The sequence below is a fragment of the Leuciscus leuciscus genome (assembly GCF_965113295.1).
Source record: "Leuciscus leuciscus genome assembly, chromosome: 25".
Taxonomy (NCBI): Eukaryota; Metazoa; Chordata; class Actinopteri; order Cypriniformes; family Leuciscidae; genus Leuciscus; species Leuciscus leuciscus.
In genome coordinates this window covers 8,074,282-8,094,857 of record NC_138724.1, presented here as the reverse complement: position 1 = coordinate 8,094,857, position 20,576 = coordinate 8,074,282, and the positions used below count along the sequence as shown (strand labels likewise).

Genomic DNA, 20,576 nt, shown 5'->3' with positions numbered 1-20,576 from the left:
TCTCTTCTCTTCTCTTCTATACGATATATGTCACAATAGGGAAGAAAAGTCCAGCACAACTTCTGTTTCATGTCGACTGTAATGAAATTCCGGCTGCTTTCTGCAGACTGTAATACTTTTAATCCCATACATAAAAGTGACACAAATATTTAGTGTATCCATCCTTGAGTGTTAGCAGAGTGTTAATAATCTAATAAGAATAAACCCGGCGAGTCAAAGGCCTGTACTTACAACAGCCACTGCGTTGGAGGACAGCAGCTCATCAGGAGACATGGAGGAAAAATATGCGATGTTTGTGAGAGTGTACACAAATGTCACCAGTGGAATGGAGATGTATATGGCTCGTGGCAGATTCCTGAGGTAAACAAACAAACATATTATACCAATACAAATAATATTCACATTGGTATATCCAGCCACAGTGCCTGTGTGGATAAAGACATTACGGAGTAGATCATAATTGTGGGTTCAAAAAGTGAGTCAAAAATGTATTTAGCCCATTGACAGGAATCTGTTTAGGATTTCAATCTATACAGTGCATGTCAATTTTGAAATAGCATTTCATTAATGTGACTCAAATGAATTATCCTGATAATTATATCAGTTGAACGGCAGCAGTTTCCTCAGAATGAGCCAGAACGATTGTTGCAGCAGAGTTTGTGAGTCCAGGCATGTTTTAAAGTGGTATCAGACTAACCTCCTGGGATCCACCACCTCCTCCGTAACGTAGTTGAGGAAGTTCCAGCCGCTGAAGGCAAAGGAGGCATGAAGGAAAGCCAGGGCAATCTGCCCTATAGACGGGGCTTTATTAAACGTGAACGCCACCTGTGGGGTCAGGCTCTCATAGTTACCTGAGCAGACAGGGACAAACTGTTAGTCTGACACGTAACAAACATGAGCTGTGAAGAGAGATGACATTTCAAATGACTGAAAGGATTACTATCTATTGACAGACTGATATATCGGTATAACATAGTTTGCCATGTCAATATATTTCCCAGGGGGTGTATAATTATTTTTAATTTCATAATCATTCAACACCACTTTGTAGAGATCTGGTTTCATTATGAGGATGTGTTTTTTTAAAGGGGTCATAACATGACATTAAAGGGGTCATGACATGAGAAATCAAATTTGCCTTGATCTTTTGATCTATAAGAGGTTTTTGTACCATTAAAACATCCTGCAAGTTTTACAGCTTACAATGTCCTCCTCATTATAAACAAAGCATTTATTTAATCAAGCTCCAAAAACAGCTCGTTTTGATATTGGGTGATCTGTGATGTCACACGGGCAAAAACATTTGCATATGACTGCCTCCAAAGAAAGACATCGACCAATAGTTTTACATAATCGCACCACAGGCCCCACCCACTGACATTTAGTCACTTAACGGCTGACATTTGTCTACACTGGATGTGAGCGTCACATCACGTCAAAAGCACATAGAAGCCATTATAATGACTGACGCTGTCTACACTGGATACAGTATACAGATGTGTGTTCAGTTTCTGATGTGTTCCACGCGCTTGAGTCTGTTGCCAACAGGACAAATGGAAGCGCAAAGGAACGCTCTGACACGTCCTGTTTTAATAGCTAATTTGCGTCTCTGTACAGACTCCGGAAGGATAATCCAGGATCGGAAACAAGTACATCGTTTATTTTAAATGGCATCTTGGATCATGTCGGAGGATTATGTGTTTGTTCTGAGAATTTGACAGCAGATTGTTTTGCAATCGAGGCACAGTGTAATGGAGAGTTCACAAAGAAACTTTAGTTGATGGATGAAGCAGCTAACTGTATTGGATCTGACAGCAGCTGCATCAAACCCTGTAAATGATTTCATAATGCTTTTCCTGTAAATTACACTTTTAAACGGATAATGTTTTCATGTTACATTCTGTTGTTGGATGTACCAACGAACACAAGAGTCTCCATAGACTCCCGGCATCTAAATCACTGAGGACACCGTAGTTGAAGTTGTTACTCGAGGATGGATCAGTACCAACTGTTCGTGATCCAGCTTATAGTCTCCGGAGTGAGAGCGCACACTTTATTACAGTTCATAGGAGTTGTTTTACATATAAAGTTAACCAGTTTATTAAGCATCCCTGAAAAGGCATAAAGTCTCTATATATTTGTTTACTGTTAGTAAGAAACTAACATGTTAACAAGTGTTTTTGTGTAATTCAATGTTGATGATAATGTATTGGAGAGAGACATATAGTTTATGGATTTAATGCGCACTTCTTGTACTGTGTTTTATTCAGCTCTTACTGTGATTTTCTGGAGTGAAAACAGACACTTCATGTTTTGTGTGACGTACAATAAACTTCATAAAACTCGTTAGTAAAGTTTTGGCCATCATTCGGGCGGGGTCTACTCTGCCACAACAGGCTTGTACTAATAGTGGATTAAAGCAAGATGACAGCATGAGACATAAGCATAATACACACTCTGGGGACATCAGAGACTTATTTTACATCTCTTAAAAAGGGGCATAATAGGCCCCCATTAAAGGAACCGCCTCTTAAAAACTGATAATTTCAGACAGAGGGTCAGAATAAGGGTTGGAAATAATTGTTTCTCCGTGTGTGTGTGTGTGTGTGTGTGTGTGTGTGTGTGTGTGTGTGTGTGTGTGTGTGTGTAAATTAACATTATAAGTGAACCTCAGGGAACATTAAAATAATGGAAAAATCCATGTCATGACCCCTTGAATGTTTTATTGATGTTTTAACTACTTATTTTTTCAAGTATATTAAATAATTATAAACACATTTTTATAATTAATGACACCATATTAACATAAAGCTCTTTAGATATCCATGTGACATTCTCACCTCCAAAGATCTGCACCAAACCGACAGTAATGATGAGCCCTAGAGCTAGAAGTTTTCCTACTGTAAACGCGTCCTGGATCCGTGTGGCCAGACGCACGCTGTAGCAGTTCACCCATGTCAAAAACACTACAAATATTCACACAGAGACAACATAAACATTTAAATAATGCCTTCATTGATTCACTTAATGTGTGACTTAAAATACAATGTTTAAAGTTTTCATGTTAAATGTTGCCATCAGAAAATACTGATTTAGGATTAGCTTGTGGTACTTGACCAAAATGTGGGAATGCTCGAGGGGAAGTTGGACTTGTAATTCTATGGGCTAATCCATCAGTGTCACCGCTTACAGACTCTTTCATAATCACTTTCCCTCTACCAAGAGAAGTTTAAGCCCAATTGAAACAAATTACTTTCAATGAGAACAAAAAGGGGAGCAAAGAGCAGGTCTGTGAGGAGATGAAATGCCTTGCGTTTTCCTGCCGTTGTCTTGCTCTTGCTGTTTTGGTTTGAGCATGACTTATTAAAGCCAACAGGCTTTAATAAAGAGAGCTAATGCAGCAATCACATGCTATAGACCCATGCCACCTCCAACACTGATCAGTCAAGTGCTTTTGGCACAAATCCAGGGTTGTAACTGTAACTGGGTCATTCTCAACCAGGGGTCGGGGCCCACTAGAGGGCCTCAGCAAACTTTCAAAGGAGTCTTAAGTTAAATAAGTATTAAAATCAGCTAAAACAACTAAAAAACAAGATATATTCAATGAAGAACCAGGGTTCCCACAGTCTTGAAAAACTAAGACGTCTAGATTTCTAGATCTGGAAAAATCATGTAAATTCATAAACTCTTAAAACTCCATGGGCTTTCCTGGCCACTTTATTGGCTACACCTTGCTAGTAGCGTGCTGGGCCCCCTTTTGCCTTCAGAACTGCCTTAATTCTTTGTGGCAAAGATTCAACAAGGTGCTGGAAACAATCCTCAGAGATTTTGGTCCATATTATCATGATAGCATCAGGCAGTTGCTGCAGATTTGTCGGATCTGAACATCCATGATGCAAATCTCCCGTTCCAGCACATCCCAAAGCTGCTCTATTGGATTGAGATCTGGTCACGGTGGAGGCCATTTGAGTTTACTGAAATGATTTTCATGTTCAAGAAACCAGTTTGAGATGATTTGAGCTTCATGACATGTGCGTTATCCAGCCGGAAGTAGCCATCAGAAGTCATGAGTACACTGTGGTCATAAAGGGATGGAAATGCTCAGGTAGGCTGTAGCATTTAAACGATGCTCAATTGGTACTAAAAGGTTCGGTTGAACAGAAAAACATACTTCACGAAATTCTGCTTCAAATCGAGGTTAAATTCTGGTGAACCCTCAGGTTAACCAAAGCCATTTCAAAACTTAGACTTTTAGCACAATTATATAAACTCCGTCATCAACAGCAGGCTGTTTCAAGAAATGAATCGAATAGATAAATAAAGAAGCAAGCACTCACATATGCAGATGGTGGACAGCATGCGTGTGGCTATGTATGGAGGAATGCAATGTGGAAAAACTGGCTGAAGCACATAGTTGGAGAAAGTAAGCGCTATGACTGCCAATGTGGTGGGATACATGATCAATACTGCACTCCATAATAGCAGAAACCTAGAGAGCAATACAACACATTCAGGATATGTGACGGACATTTGATTTTCATTCATTTTTCAAAAGATCACATATGAACCTGTCATACCCCATGAGACCGCCAAAAATCTCTGTGACGTAGGAATAGTCTCCCCCAGATTTGGGGATGGTGACCCCTAGCTCAGCGTAGCAAAGGGAACCCAGAGCAGCTATGCCTCCTCCTAACACCCACACCACCAGCGCCAACCCAACAGATCCGGAATGCTCCAGAACACCCTTAGGAGAGATGAAGATTCCTGAGCCAATAATGTTACCTGAGAAAACAAACAAATCACATGTAATTGTTATTTCCTGTCTACATTTGTCCTGAACACAACAGCCCTAGTCATTCATAATGCAAACCTGTTGCCTTTTCTTGGTCTGAATGTTTTACATTCACACCTTCATATTAGCATTTGCTCTTGGGCAAACCTGTGAACTCAATGAAATCACACTGGTGTCTTTGATATAATACCATTTGGTAAATTATTTTCTATTTACTTCCTATTCACAAGAGAATCTTGGGGAAAAAAAATCATAGCAAGCAAAGTCCCTTTCATGCAAAGTTGACTGTTCCTATAGCAACCGGAGCTTCTAACGCAGCTTTACCGATTAGCGACTGGTTCTTTCATTTAGAATGACGGGACTTATTTCACCATATTGCGCATTTCAATTTCTCCAATTAATAAGTAATATGAGTGTACTGTCTTTGTTTATCTAAAGTCTTGCACCATGGTGTCTAGATTATAGATTTTTATAATTGAGCATCAATAATAATTGACCCTGACACGCCGGGAGGAGAAACCAAGATCGGCGAAAAGCGATGGGCCCTGACGACATCCCAGTTTAAGCCTGGAAGTTTCCACTGGGATGTCCACTGGGGCATCACCATCCTCACTGATTTGTTCAGTCGAATTGCCACTTATGGTGAGGCCCCACGCGCTTGGCTGACCAGCACCACTGTGAACATCTGGAAGGGCAAAGGTGACGTGGCCAAATGCCCAGTTACCGCCCAATCTGCCTCCTATGCCACGCAATGAAGATCTTTGAACGAGTTATCGAAGGCCGGCTTCGGAAAAAAGCCTCCATTTAGCCAAACCAATGCGGCTTCGTCCATGGATGCGGCATCACAGATGCAATCCATGCCGCTCCTGGAGAGGCACTGTAAGAAGAAAAGCCTGTACACATGGCGTTCCTTGACCTGAAGAAGGCTTTTGACAGAGTGCCCCACGACCTCATCTGGCACGCCCCTCGGGCTCACAGTGTCCCTGAAGCCATCGTGACTTGGATAAAGCCCCTCTACACCCGTACCATCCACTGCCTTGTTGGAACACTGCTGCCCTTACCAATTACCGTTGGTGTCCACCAAGGCTCGCCCCTCTCACCACTCCTGTTTGTCCTGTGTATGGACCCAATCACCAAGGACTTGCAAGGGCCTCATTCACCATGGACACTCTTATGCTGTCGACGTCTTCCTCACCAGCGAAAGGTGGAAGACATGCTTGGACGACCATGGCATGCAAATTAAACATAAAAAAGACAAAGCACCTGGGATGTGGCCCCCAAACCGACATCAGCGTCAATGGCGAAGAACTGAAGAAGGCCCTGGACGAATACCTCGGATCCGTCATCACCAGTGACGGCAGCACCCTCTCTGACGCTAAAGCACGGGTTAACGTGGCATGGATGAAATGGCGCCAGCTCACTGGGATTCTCCACGACCGCCGGATGCCCAACCACCTCAAGGCCAAGATTTATAAGACCTGCCCTGTGACCCTTTATGGCACAGAGTGCTGGCCAGCATCGGAGGAACACAAACAAGCTCTTAACATCATGGAGATGCGAATGTGTACTGGCTTAGGGCTAACACGATTGAATCACATAAAAGACAAAGATGTCAGCTGAGTGTTGTCCCAAATTAGGAGAAGAGGCGCTAAGTGTGACTAGGGTGGTACGGACACATCATACAGAGCAACAAGGATTTAGTGGCCAGAAAGGCGCTGTGCCTAAGTCCCCAAGGATGCCGATCATGAGGACAACCAAAGATGCAGTGGCTTGATCGGCTGAAGGAAGACATGAAGATCGTCAATGCTGCCAGGAGGACGCCCTCGACCGTGCCAAAGGAAGAAAGCGTTGCAAAAAAAGCAGACCCCGCAGACGAATAGGAGTAACTCTAGGATGGAGAAAATGAGTAGCATATTTAAACTGCTCAGGTAATGTTAATGGTATGACCTATTTCAGGGGTGGATAACATTATTATTTAAAATCGGTCAGAGCTAGAAATGTATCTTCATATTTACAGGTAAAGCTTAATTTTGCATGAAGACTTTCTATGACAATCCCCCACTACTTTTTATGCACAATAACATGCCTCCCAAAAGAGGTCAACATGTTTTGTTTTGTTTTCCAGTGGGGAAAAGAAATGCTCAACAACTTTTTGGTAAACAAATGTTGAGATTTGTTATTTTACAAAAATAAACCCAGTCTGAGAGATATTCACTGGAGTAAAGACTAGCTCCAGCTTCCCTTTCATTATTGCATGCCTCCCAGTAATCCCAGTAAAAAATAAATAAAAAAAAAACACCATTAAGATTATGTAACAAAACTGATATTTCCCCCCTTTATTATAGAATTAAATTTGAAGTAGAACCCAATATTGTTCAAAAGCAATCAAAAATGCTTGCCTAGTCAACATCAGCACTAACCCTGCTGTAGTACCTGAGAGAGTTTTCATGGCAAGACAATGATCAGCCCCCCTTCACTAACCCGCTTCCTGGCAGCTCTTCTCTCAAGCACTCGTACAACGACATTACGTAACAGCAGGCATAAATAATTTACTGCTGCCCGTCAAAGCCCCGGATACCATCAGAAGCGGAGGGAACAATCTTTAGCTTTCATTCGACGGCCCCTTTCAAGAGGACAAACACCTCTGAGAGGCCTACATACGGTGGATGTTGGTTTTAGACTCAAGTAAAAGAATGGTTTAAAAGATCTGCAAACTTCAAGTGATTGTTGTTTAACACTCATTAATTGTTGAGATTGAATGATTATATAGTTTTCTGAGTTTTTTTAGACATTTAAAAAAAAGAATGAAACAAACAACCAAGTCAGATAACTACTTTAGTAACCTTACAATGATCTTGAGATTTTGAAGAAAAAAAAAAAAAAAAAAAAAAAATGTAATATACTTTTCACATGCATTACAGGATAATATAATTATCACAGTTACTTTTATTAAATAATTATGTATAAATCAATAAATAGCTATTATGTATAATACATTACAATAATACTATATAAAATAATAATTAAGATACTGGTAAATCAATAAATCACAAATAGTTAATCTGACTATATGGTAATCTAACATGCATTTAAGAATGCTTTAAATGGTCTATATTGTGTTCTAGTTTGCATAAAAGCCAAATATAACAGTCCACGACTAACAAGATGGCGAATATCTTGTCTTTATTAGTCTCAATACATTTACATGTTAGAAGAATGAACCATCATCCAAAAGAAAACAAGTTGTAAACTTTCCGTACCAATGATGATCGCGCACGCGCTCAGAAGTCCAATCTCCTTCTTGAGTGTCACGCGCTCAGGGATGCTGGAGTCTCGTTTAAGCTCGCTATCTTTCATGATGCTCCTCTGAGCCTCCGTCCTTTTCCTCTCTACTCCATCCATTTCAGTGAGCGCACGAACAGAGAGCTGGGCTTCCTCTCTTCAACTCGCTCCAGAGGACTGAGGGACTGAGGGACGGTGTAAAGGCCGCGCAGGCGCCGCATCGCGCGCTGTCCGGGCAGAATGTTAACGAGCGCGCGGCATGACTGATTCACACACGCTGATGCAAAGACATGTTCTGACATTTTACAAAACCATCAATTACTATATGATATTTGCACTTACAAAAAAACAAAACAAAACAAAAAAAGACACAAAGAATGGGCTAATTTATTAATTTATATACAATTTTATTTTTTATTTTTTCGCTCAAAAGGGCAGCAGCAATTACTCAAACAGATGTAACCTATAGGCATCACATAGTTTATGGCATGTTTACTAAAGAACACCAGCTGAAAGGAGAGTGGTACAGGGTGATCCCCACATCCACAGAGGTTTCCTCAAGCTCCCATTCATCCTGAAAGGATCCCCAGTGTGGAATTTAAGAAGTCAAGTCGTGAATTTGTGGCTGCAGCCTTTCTCTGCATGCAGAATAAAGGAGGCCAGTTTTCAGCTGATCTCCTAAGGAAAGCCGTTAAGAGTGAGCTGCTTTGTAGTCCAGCAGGAAGGCTGAAACTCTGCCAGCAGTGTGCGACGCTTAACAGAGGAAGTCGAGCAGAAAACCAATATATCACAGGAGCAACAGAGAGGAGAGGTGGACACAGGGAGAAGATGTACAGCAGACTATAGGCCTGAGGAAATTCATGTCTCAATTCAATTCAAATTGGCCAAGTCTTTAAGTCTTACATGTGCCAATGATTTTGTTGTTGTTGTTGTAATTTCATACTGAAGCAAGGAAATCTGACGTTTATGAGTTCAAATGGTCAACGACACCATTTTGTCAGTGCCAATTAGTGACCTAAATATAATGGCAGAATCTTAATTGTATATATTTTTCATTTTGTCGTATTATTTTTTTTGCACAAACTTTAATTTCTCAAATCAGTTACAGCTACGCTTACATATATCCAAAAGCTCAACCATCTGCCTGTAGAGGGATGGCCTAAACGACATTCATAAAATGGAGGCCTATCACCATAAAAAGCTCGAAAGAGCGCACTTACTACCAAACCCGATGCCAGACCTACAGAAGGGTTCCAAACTGAAGGAATCACTCATCACAGGTCCAGCCTCAGGGATAATGCAAGAAGCGCCTGGTGTGAGGAAGTGTGCAGATTCGGACTGCAGTGTTATTTTTTTAGCAAGATGAGACTTGGAGAGACTTTTGTTATTTAAAAGTTTCTGTTATGTCAAGTGTTTTTAGGGGTTAATGTTGATCTTGAGCTTGGTTTAAGAACCAGTATCACTTCTAGACTGCCAACACCTAACATCACATGTGTAAAGAAAAGTTATATTTAGTTGTTGTTATGTAAGCCACATGACTAAACAATAAGGATTATTTGAATAATTAAGTTAAAGCAGTTCATTCAAGTTAAATTAACATAATTGATTCTAGTTAGTTGTACATGGTTGATTAAATTTGGTTTTACTTGTTTCAATCACATGGAACCACTGTCTCAGGCAAAGAGCAATATTTATAAATTTTTTTGCCAGAGCCCTTTCATAAGATCTCTTATACTTTTTACGAACTTGCATATGTTTATTCACATCCTGTGAACTGGTCAGTAGAGTACGAGGGGAAAAAAGTTCTTCTGACATTTGTCAGCTTTCCTTTCAGGCATGGCATTAAGGCAAAAACATCAATTCTACTCAGGGTACCTCCAGTATGGGGTTAGAATTGTTGCATTATTCCAAATAAATAAGATGGAGATTGACAAATAAATGTAAAGAGATTTACAAAAAATATTCAAATTCACAAATAAATAGATTAAGATCCACAAATAAATAGATTAAGGTTTCACAAAGATTTGTAAAAAATAATAAAAAATACAAATAAATAAAATGAGATTTGCAGCAAAAAAAGAATGGAAATATTACAAATGTGTTTTATGTCACAAACACAACGCATCTGTGGATCTCTCGGTGTTTTAATCACACAAACAGCACTTCAGCCCTAATCTATTTATTTGGAATAATGCAGGGGTCCAGACTGCGACCAAATAGTCGCATTTTGCAACCTTTTTACCTGCCGGCGCTACTACATTTTGTTAGAGATCGCACTGGTGCCACCACCACGTTGCCGAACTGGTAAGAGCTGCCATTTCTGTAGAATACGAGAAACATCAAACGGCAAACAAAATGAACACGGAATGAAACAGCACTACTCATTTGTTTATCAGCTCGGACCAATATTAGACAGCGCGAGCTCAGAACAGGTTTACTCGTGGGGGCGATCTCAATCACGCGATACTGTACACAGTGCTGGGAGATCCAGTGAAAAAGTTTTTATTTTTATTTAATAACATCGCTGCGAGATCTAGTGGCAAATATTCAAATTAAGCGCAAAGTTCTCTGTTATAAAACCATAAATATCAGATCGAACAGCGCTGATGTGGAAACCAGGAGAAACATAGTGCCATTAATGAACAAGTTATAGAAGTTATGTTCAGTCCACAAATCGGCAACATTCACCATGGATTTAATGTAGTAACGCTAACTGTTACCATGGTATTGTGGCAGATTTTTATTTTTATTATTTTTTTTTACAATATTCCCTTGAGGGTTCATTACAACCTTTTGAGAGTGAAATTCAAACACTTTTCAAGGACTTTTAAGTGCTTAACACTTTTTCTCAGCACTTAAAAAACTCTAAATATTATCCAGTTCAAATGTTATTTTTAATGTGATGACCAAAAACATCTACCAAAGTTTGTTCCCATTTGTAAAACTAAAAGTTTCAAGACATCTAGGAAAACATCTAGGTTACGACTGTAACCTCTGTTCAGAGAACAGGGAACGAGACACTGCGTCGATGGCGCTATTGGGGAACGCCCTCCACGTGAACCGGTGTCTGAACTATCCAATCACGGCAATCGATATTGACCGGCGACAGCCTATGATGTCACTACTAGTGCGACCTGGAAGTATAAAAGGGGCGCCTAGAGAACATGTCATCCACTTTCGTCTGAAGGGACTGTTCAGCAGCCATCCCTGAGGCATGGATAACGACGCTCTCAGGGAACAGAGGTTACAGTCGTAACCTAGACGTTCCCTTTCGAAAGGGAACTCCCACTGTGTCGATGGCGCTATTGCGGAACGATGTACAATCCCACCATGCTGAGGGGAGTGCATGCCAATTATGGCTCGTAACAAAAACGTCAGAACTGGCAGTTTCAACCTGAAATGCCAAGAACACACTCCCCCTTCGGGTCACAAACAGGCTGTAAGTGACATTATTCCCTATGTTCACTACCCAGGCTATAAGCCTCATAGTGGCCTCCGAACAACGGAAGGCCTACCAAGGCCGCTCAAAGGCTTGGAACCAACAGCTTCCATGGAAGGGTTCATTTAAGGGAATATGGCTAGGGGGTCCGAAAGAAGTCCCGTCCAGTCACTTTCTGAGGGTAACATAAGGTCAACCCCACATGCCACCAGGGAGGCAAACCTGGTCAAATTTACTGACCTAGTCTTGCCAACAACCTGTCTGTTTCCTGAACAGAGTCTCTCACAAAATCCAATAGGGAAAAACTGCAATTAACGGCAGTAGTTCACTCACAAACCGGATCATAGAGACGGGCATCCTGGAGAGTAGAACTCAGCATAGCGCTTGTTAACTCTTGCAAATGAGGGGAGTAACTCTACTCGATCCTGGATCTACACAGTGCTTCAAAGCCCTGTGGAGGCTGGGCACTCCAAAGGGACCCGAATAAGGGGAGCGCCTACAGCTCTAGGGCTGATCTAACAGGGAGGCCTCGTGAGAGTCCTTTGACCTTCCGACCAGACTTATGGAGTTTAGTATTCAAACAGAGCGATCCTCAGATAGATTCTGGAACACTATGCTTAACCTGATAAGTACTGACCAGGCTCTGGCTAAAATCAGAGAGGCTCCATGGGGCCTGTAACATGATATTTAATGCCTTTGCAATGCTAAGCATCCAACTCGTATGGGGAGCCGCCTTCAAAGGGGCCTGTTAAGGCCTAACTACTTGATAGCGAGGATGTATGCAAAGCCATCAGAAGCTTAGGTGCTCTCAGAGACATTTATGTGGGCCTGGTTATACTTATTTAACATTGCCAATAGGCAGTGTACTCGGCAGAAGTGCTATCAATCCTTTAAAGCAAGGAGAGTACAATCTTACGCTACTGGAGTATCGAGGAGGCCTAATGTAAGGCCTACAGCTTCGCCCGGGCAGTTCTTTGGCTCTAAGGGCGCATACTCAACCATCCCAAGTGGGAGGAAGTCACTAATCTGTCTCTGAGCCTGGGTGATGAAAGGTGACAACATACGAGCTATGGGTAGCAAAGTACTCTAAATAATGACCTAACAAGGGGAGCAATATCAGCATGACCCTGAAGGATGTATCAGGGTCGAGGCCTATTATTATAATTATATTTCTCTACTAAACCCAAGGGAATGGAGGCCTCACTAAGTGGCCAATGACATTTTACCTAATGACTTGAATTCTTATATTCAGGGGGCTTCTTTTTACTGCCTTACTGCCAACTACTGCACTCAATGCTGTAAAGGGCGGAGGCCTGAGCACACTGCTTCTAACTCTCTAGAGAGAAAGACCTGACAACGCCCATAGATATCTGCATGGGAGGCTTTTTGAAGGTAGCCTGCTACCTATGATGCTTTCGACCCTGTAACAACACTAACATTTACTCCTAATGAAAAAGGCAGGCCTTGGCAGACGACTCTTGAGTAAGAGGCGGCTAGTACTAGGAAAAACTAGATATACAGGAATAAAATCTACTGATGGTCTAAGGAACCTACACTCAGATACTGAGAGGCTCGAGGCGAGAATGCTTAGCACACCGCCACCAAAAATCCTAGATACTAAGCCTAAGCCAGATATCGAGGCGGCCCAATGAGGGCCAACACACGAATATTATATGTCTGAAGTTCAGAGCTATAATCTCAAAACGACTCTCTGAAGTGAGAGGATAACTACTGCTCAAGTATAAGGTGGCTATCAAGGTGGCCTGACGAGGGCCAACGCTTGATTCTATAGTTTTATCTGGAGCTTGACAGAGCGGTGGCCTCAGTAGAAAAACTCCCGATAGGGAAGAAGCCATCTCACACAGAACTGTCTGTTTGATGCTCGGATGAACGGTGGCCTGACTAGAAATCTTTTCTATAATACGGCCAACCTGTTCACTACTGCAGATTCGGACAGCAGTGTTATGCAAGATTTAATGCAGTCGAGCGCGCTTCCGCCTCTCTGAACTTTCTTCTCACCGTCTCGACGGAGTTGCGAAAAGTTCAGAAGGTGACACTGGTGCATCGAGAAGAAAAGCTTTCTTTCTACCCAATGTCATCCAAGTTCAACCACAGATGCCTTTCCCTGGCCACCATCACCGTCACCATGGTGGCCCGGAGAGCTAATCTGTAGTGCAGTGCAGCTTGTTTTTACTGCGTCAGGGTTAGGGTTAGGTTAGGGTTAGCCCCGACCTTGGTCCAAATAGAGGTCCAAACCCTTGGTCCAAACCCTAACCCCGACCTTGGTCCAAATCTTTCAGCAGATCAGCGTGGTATGCTTGCAACACAGCCATTGTGTACAAGGCATCACCAGCCAGACCCGCCATCACATATGCCCTGCCTTTTAAGCGCAATGTTTGTTTAAAAGGCAGGGCCAGAGCACTTAGTGTCGATGCCTCTCCAACCGCGAGATAATTCGTGAACCTCTCATCAATTGAGGCATTGACACATACCCGTGTTCGCGTATCCCCTCAACATTAGCGTAGTTTGCTCACTGATGGCGATGGATGCACTCTGAACACGAGTTCTTCCATGCCTTTTCGATCTATTGTATAGATCGGGCAGGAATGAAAGGCTCACGGGAGCTGGAGCGTTATGGCTGGAAAGAAACCGTTCTTTGCCACGAGCAGTCTCTTCCCTCACGCGCTCCTACGGCAGCAAAGCCTCGCTGAGTTCCACTACACTCACAACTCATCATACGCGTGCAGGGTGGCTGTGAGGATTCGGGTTGTAAATCCTCTTCACCCTCATCAGCCATCTCCCGCTTTCTTGGGCTGCCAGCAGAGCACTCGCTGTCAGATCAGAGGATGCTAGTGACGACACATCCTCATCCGGCAGTTCAAACTCGTGAGCCTCCGAGGGGTGTGAGATTAACACCTCTCTTAAACTCCTCCGCGAGCTCCCTCTGAAACCCCACGATTCTAGTCTCTGCTCTGCCTCAGCGCGAGCGGGACCTGAATCGTCTGGCACAGATGTCTGTCCCTCTTCCCTCGAGAAGACAAGAGGGCCAGACGAGAGCGGAGTTTCCTTAGAGGAAAACTCTCACATTCTGCACAATCAGATCCCTCAAGAGCTGATCATGCGTGCTCTTCACACAAACAGTAAACGCACAAGTTGTGTGTGTCATCTGGTGTCAGAAACCTGAGACACGGATCCACACACTTCTTGAAACGCTTATCACTTGCCATAATTGTTCTTACCTTTTTCAGGTGATTGCAAATCGCACAAAACAGTCCCTGAAGACGAAAAGTGGATGACATGTTCTCTTGGCGCCCCTTTTATACTTCCGGGTCGCACTAGTAGTGAAGTCATAGGCTGTCGCCAGTCAATATCGATTGCCGTGATTGGATAGTTTTTCAGACACCGGTTCACGTGGAGGGCGTTCCCCAATAGCACCATCGACGCAGTGCGAGTTCCCTTTCGAAAGGGAACTAACAAGCGGCAAATGCTTTCATTTAAAATAAAAAAGACATTAAATTACCACTATAACCAGTAGATGGCAGCAGAGGACCACTTATTTTCCCCCACATTAGTTTTTTTTTTTTTTTACACATTTTGCTTTGAAATGTATATTTAGATATTATGAAATCCCTATTATAAAATATCAAATCATGAGGAAATACATTTTAGTAATTTTATGATTAAATTGTCTTTATGATTAACAACCCCCATCTGTAGAACTTATTGGCACCCGTGACACTGCTCTCAAATGTTAGTCTGGACGTGACTGTAATGCAACAATTCTAACCCCATACTCCAGTCCACTGACATAGATCTGCAGAGTTGACATTTTTTTGTTGGCTAAAACCCAGCAACAAGTTGCATTTTAGCACTTCCACTTCCATCGTCCTGAAGTCAATGGGTTTTTGGTTAAATGGTTGAAAAATTGTCTGTTGTGAACACAAACTCAATATATTTTCACCTTTTATTCTACAACATAAAATACATCAGTAAAACACTCTTGTGATTTTTTTAAAAGCTTTTACTAACAAGTGTCTAAACGGGACAATAAAGGTTGTTGGGGAGTATAAACTTAAACTCATCAACTCACTAGATGCTTTCACAGCCTCACTGTGTTTATAATCAAACTATTATACCTCAGACTTTCAGGGAAAATGTTTTAAACAAAGACTGAAAGAGTTGTCAGAAGCTTAGTGATGGTGACGATAAAGTCATGTGACCGTGTTTGTTTTTAGTTTCAAGTGTTCAATTGAAAATATTATCAAGATGAACAGAACGTGTAAGAATCACAAGCTTTTGTTGGTCACAGACCTTATTTTCTGCAATAATCCAAAAGCCAATGGAAAAATACTACTGGGTTTTTGTCGAAGGAATCATTGTAATGTGAACTTGCGGCTCGGTCTACAAAAACACGTCATCCCTGCAGAGCTCTATATCAGTGGCTTTCTCCAGTTCTAGGGCGCCGCGCATGCACTGAAGATTTATTCCTAATACATGAATGCTTATGTAAATGTAATGTGAATCTGATTTAAAATTTTAGGGTTCACATAAACAGAACTTTCAGAATCTGAAATCCGAAGGATTGCAAAAAACATACCTAATGTGGTTTCAGGCCCTACTGTACAATGAACAAAATAAAATATTGTTATTAACTAATGTTTCTGGAAAAAGTATGTGATAATGTTTTTGTGTAACTCATACAGGTAAAATAAATAAATAAATAAGAGAAAAAATTAGACCACAACAACAGCTCACACTGAAATGGGGTGAAGAACAAAGTAGATGCAACTGAGTCTTCAGCGCCACCTTTTGTCAAATGCAGAAATTGATATAATGTGTGGCAAAATTCAAACTAGCCAATATTATTGTGCATTTTAGTATTTCATGAACAATGACAGTTTCATAGAAATTAATTGGCAATGTCAGTGCAATTAAATCCAAGGCACAGTTTAAAATCTGCTTAAATGGTGTTTATTTGCTTACTTCCGAACATCAGCTCGTGACAGCCTGCATTTCTATGTGAACTGGTTGTGGAAGAAGGCTGTGATCTGCTGGGCTGTGGCCTGTCCCACTATGGGCTCTAGTTCATGGACTGAAGCCCCGCTGAGCTGATGGATGCTGGGAAACTTCTGGAGGAGCAGCATGGCCTTCACCTTTCCAACCCCGGGAATCTGCTGAACCAGACTCAACACCACCGGCTCCAGCAGCCTGGACACACTTTTCCTGCGGAACGGGTTCTCCTTGTTCTCCCCAAGAACCTGCGGAGGACAAATGCCTTCTGAACAGCACTGAAACTACATCATGTTGCATGACATTCCTACGTATGAAGTATGATGTGTGAAGTTATGGCTTTGCAACAATGTTTTGCATGTTATTCAGAATAAACTCAACAGGGGTATCAGAGTTTATAGAGCAAAAAACAACCAGCTGATTGTACACTATCCTGCTTATCCCACAGCTACTTACCTGAAAATCAATGCATGATGCTATACGTAAAAGAGTCATATATGCATGTTAAAGTATGCTATAGAGAAATAAAGTGGTGATGAAGTGCTATTGACTGACCAGCTGTGCGATGAGCTGAGCAGCTTCAGCAACAGTGGACACGGGCAGCAGAGTCAGACCCAGCTCCAACACCACAAACTTCTGCAGCTCGCTGAAGTACTGCTCACTCAGACGGGTCTTTTCCACTATCACCACACCCTGGAGACCACTGTTCGCCTGCGGGAATAACCGCATTCTGAGAGTCAGGCGGGTTTTAAATAACAACACTGTAAGAGCAGAGCCTTACAAATGATCATTATGTCTTCTGGGAAACGTGTAAATATCATATGTAGCTTCTAGAGGGCAGCACTAAATGAGAAACAAAAGATTTTTTTTTTTTGATTTTTTTTTTTAATACGATATTAATATACACTACCAGTCAAAAGTTTGGAATAATTAAGATTTGTTATGCTTTGGAAAGATGTCTATTCTGCTCACCAAGGCTGCATTTATTTGATCCAAAATACAGTAAAACAGTAATGTTGTGAAATATCACAATGTGAATATATTTTAAAATGTCATCTATTCCTGTGATCAAAGCTGAATGTTCAGCATCGTTACTCCAGTCTTCAGTGTCACATGATCCTTCAGAAATCATTCTAATATGATGATCAATTATTATTGGTGCCCAATCATTAAAAATGGTTCTTATTATCAATATTGCAAATAGTTTTGCTGTTTTTTTTCAGGAGTCTTTGATGAATAGAAAGTTAATAAGAGCAGCATTTATTTGAAATAGAATCTTCTGTAACATTATTAATGTCTTTACTGATCAGTTTAATGAATCCAAGTTGAATAAAAATATTAATTTCTAATATATATATATATATATATATATATATATATATATATATATATTTTATTTTATTTTTATTTTTTTATCTTACTTAGCCCAAACTTTTGAATCGTAGTGAATCACGGTTTTCACAAAAATATGCAGCAGCACAATTGTTTTCAAGATTAATAATATTAAGAAATGTTTATTGAGCATCAAATCTTCATATTAGAATGATTTCTGAAGGATCATGTGACACTGAAGACGCTGAATGCTGAAAATTCAGCTTTGATCACAGGAATAAATTACAGTTTAAAATATATTCGCATAGAAAACAGTCATTTTAAATTGTAATAATATTTCACAATTTTACAGTTCTTACTGTATTTTTTTATCAAATAAATGCAGCCTTGGTGAGCAGAAGAGACTTCTTTCAAAAGCATAAACAATTATTCCAAATGTTTGACCGCCAATATTCTAAAATGTAAATTATCATAATATGAAAAAAGGTATAATTTCAGAATACCAGACAAAAGCAGATCGAATCGGTTATTTACGTTTCTGAAGCGGACGATCTTCCTCCTGTAGCTGTTTCCTGCCACCAGATCACTCTCTGATACATAGAGGACACAGGTCTTATCACCGAGACAGAAGTCCACAACACCCAGCTCCTCCTCAAAGATCATCTTCACACTGCCTGCGAGACAGAGCCGGTTACTAGAACACCAGCACACACACACACATACTCACTCACACACACACACACACACACACACTCACTCACTCACTCACTCACAAACACTCACTCACTCACTCACTCACTCACAAACACTCACTCACTCACAACACAAACATAAACACTCACTCACTCACTCACTCACTCACTACACATAAACACTCACTCACTCACACACACACACACACACACACACACACACACACACACACACTCACACTCATTACACATACATAAACACACTGCCTGCGAGACAGAGCCGGTTACTGGAATACCAGCACACACACACACACACACACACACACACACACAAACTCAAACACATACATAAACACACTGCCTGCAAGACAGAGCCGGTTACTGGAATACCAGCGCACACACACACACACACACACACACACACACACACACACACACACACACACACACACACACACACACACACACACACACATACATAAACACACTGCCTGCGAGACAGAGCCGGTTACTGGAACTCCAGCACACACACACACACACACGCTACACCAACATAAACACTCACTCACTCACTCACTCACACACACACACACACACACACACACACACACACACACACACACACACACACACACACACACACACACACACACACACACACACACACACACACACACACACACACACACACACACACAATCACTACACATAGACACTCACTCACTCACTAACACATTCATAAACACTCACTCACACACACTCACTACACCTACATAAACACTCACTCACACACACTCACTACACATAAACACTCACTCACACACACTCACTACACCTACATAAACACTCACTCAATCACAATCACAGTCACTACACATAAACACTCACTCACGCACTCTCACACACACACTCTCACTACACCTACATAAACACTCACTCACTCAATCACAATCACAGTCACTACACATTAACACTCACTCACTCACTCACACACACACACACACACACACACACACACACAAAACTAAACCAGAGCTGTGATTATACAAATTTGACTAAATTACAACAATTTATAAGAATAAGAATGGACATGCCATATTGATTGATCAAGCCAGACTGTTACTGGAGTAGCAGAAACTGTAGTTTAATGCACCGTGTGTGTGTGTGTGTGTGTGTGTGTGTGTGTGTGTGTGTGTGTGTGTGTGTGTGTGTGTGTGTGTGTGTGTGTGTGTGTGTGTGTGTGTGTGTGTGTGTGTGTGTGTGTGTGCAATGCTGTAAAGAGTACGGTTATTTACCATGGTAATTTTTTATTATATTGTTTTAACCAGAACCAGACTTTTAAATATGAAAATCAAACACAAATATGAATGGTTACATTTTAAGACAGTGTTAACACATATAATCTGGTATAGAAATATGAAATAAAACAATAACACAATCCCGACAGTAATAGAGAGTAACCTTAGGCCTAAGTCAGATATAGTTCACATAAAGGGACACAACATTTCGTGGAATGACACTTGCATGTGCCATTTCCAATAAAGCTCTAATTTTGTCAAGACTACGTAATTGGTATGAATAAAATAGTTAATCGTGTGCATCTAGAATACATAAATTGCTATAAACAAATAAACTAAAAAATATATTTTTTTTTACCTTTACCTTTAAAGCTCTGCAGCAGAGCCGATGCTCTCCACTTCTCATGGGTGATTATGTGTCCGTATGGAGGAGAGGCGTTCAGGAGCCTCGCGGGAACTGGTTTCCAGTCCATAGCAGATGTAACGTTAGATGAGACACCAGTAACAGTTAATGCGTTCAGTCCAATGCTACACTGCGACCACACGCTACAAACAAACACATATTCGCCTTACAATTAGCTTGCGAGTTATTCTTACATAATGGACGCGTATAAATACGACAGTATAACTAACTTTTTGTTGTTGTTTTATCTTAAACAATCTCCCATTTCCGAGTCAAAACGATGTCACTAGAGTCTCGTCAAATCTCGCGCCCGTTTTATCCAGCAAAT

General features: G+C 41.2%; 2 protein-coding genes across 3 annotated transcripts in view; both read right to left on the bottom strand.

The window, feature by feature from the left end:
- Window positions 1–16,627, bottom strand: part of slc7a10b (solute carrier family 7 member 10b) — a 31,101-nt gene extending 14,474 nt beyond the window's left edge. Inside the window, exons 1-6 of one of the 2 annotated variants that reach the window (XM_082159693.1) lie at window positions 16,497–16,627; window positions 4,578–4,782; window positions 4,338–4,489; window positions 2,841–2,966; window positions 698–851; window positions 232–355 (exon numbers count right to left, since the gene is read on the bottom strand). In XM_082159693.1, the coding sequence (XP_082015819.1) occupies window positions 232–355; window positions 698–851; window positions 2,841–2,966; window positions 4,338–4,489; window positions 4,578–4,782; window positions 16,497–16,506 (771 nt within the window). In that variant the 5' untranslated portion in view covers window positions 16,507–16,627. Of the gene's footprint in view, window positions 1–231; window positions 356–697; window positions 852–2,840; window positions 2,967–4,337; window positions 4,490–4,577; window positions 4,783–8,052; window positions 9,728–16,496 lie in introns of those variants that run through there. The other variant, XM_082159692.1, reaches the window with a different exon arrangement.
- Window positions 12,777–20,553, bottom strand: faap24 (FA core complex associated protein 24). Its single transcript, XM_082159742.1, has 4 exons — window positions 20,210–20,553; window positions 18,390–18,529; window positions 17,079–17,234; window positions 12,777–16,771 (listed from the first exon to the last, which is right to left on the bottom strand). Exons 1-4 carry the CDS (start codon window positions 20,316–20,318, stop codon window positions 16,529–16,531), a joined length of 648 nt encoding a protein of 215 aa, XP_082015868.1. The 5' UTR covers window positions 20,319–20,553; the 3' UTR covers window positions 12,777–16,528.
- Window positions 20,554–20,576: the final 23 nt, after the last annotated feature.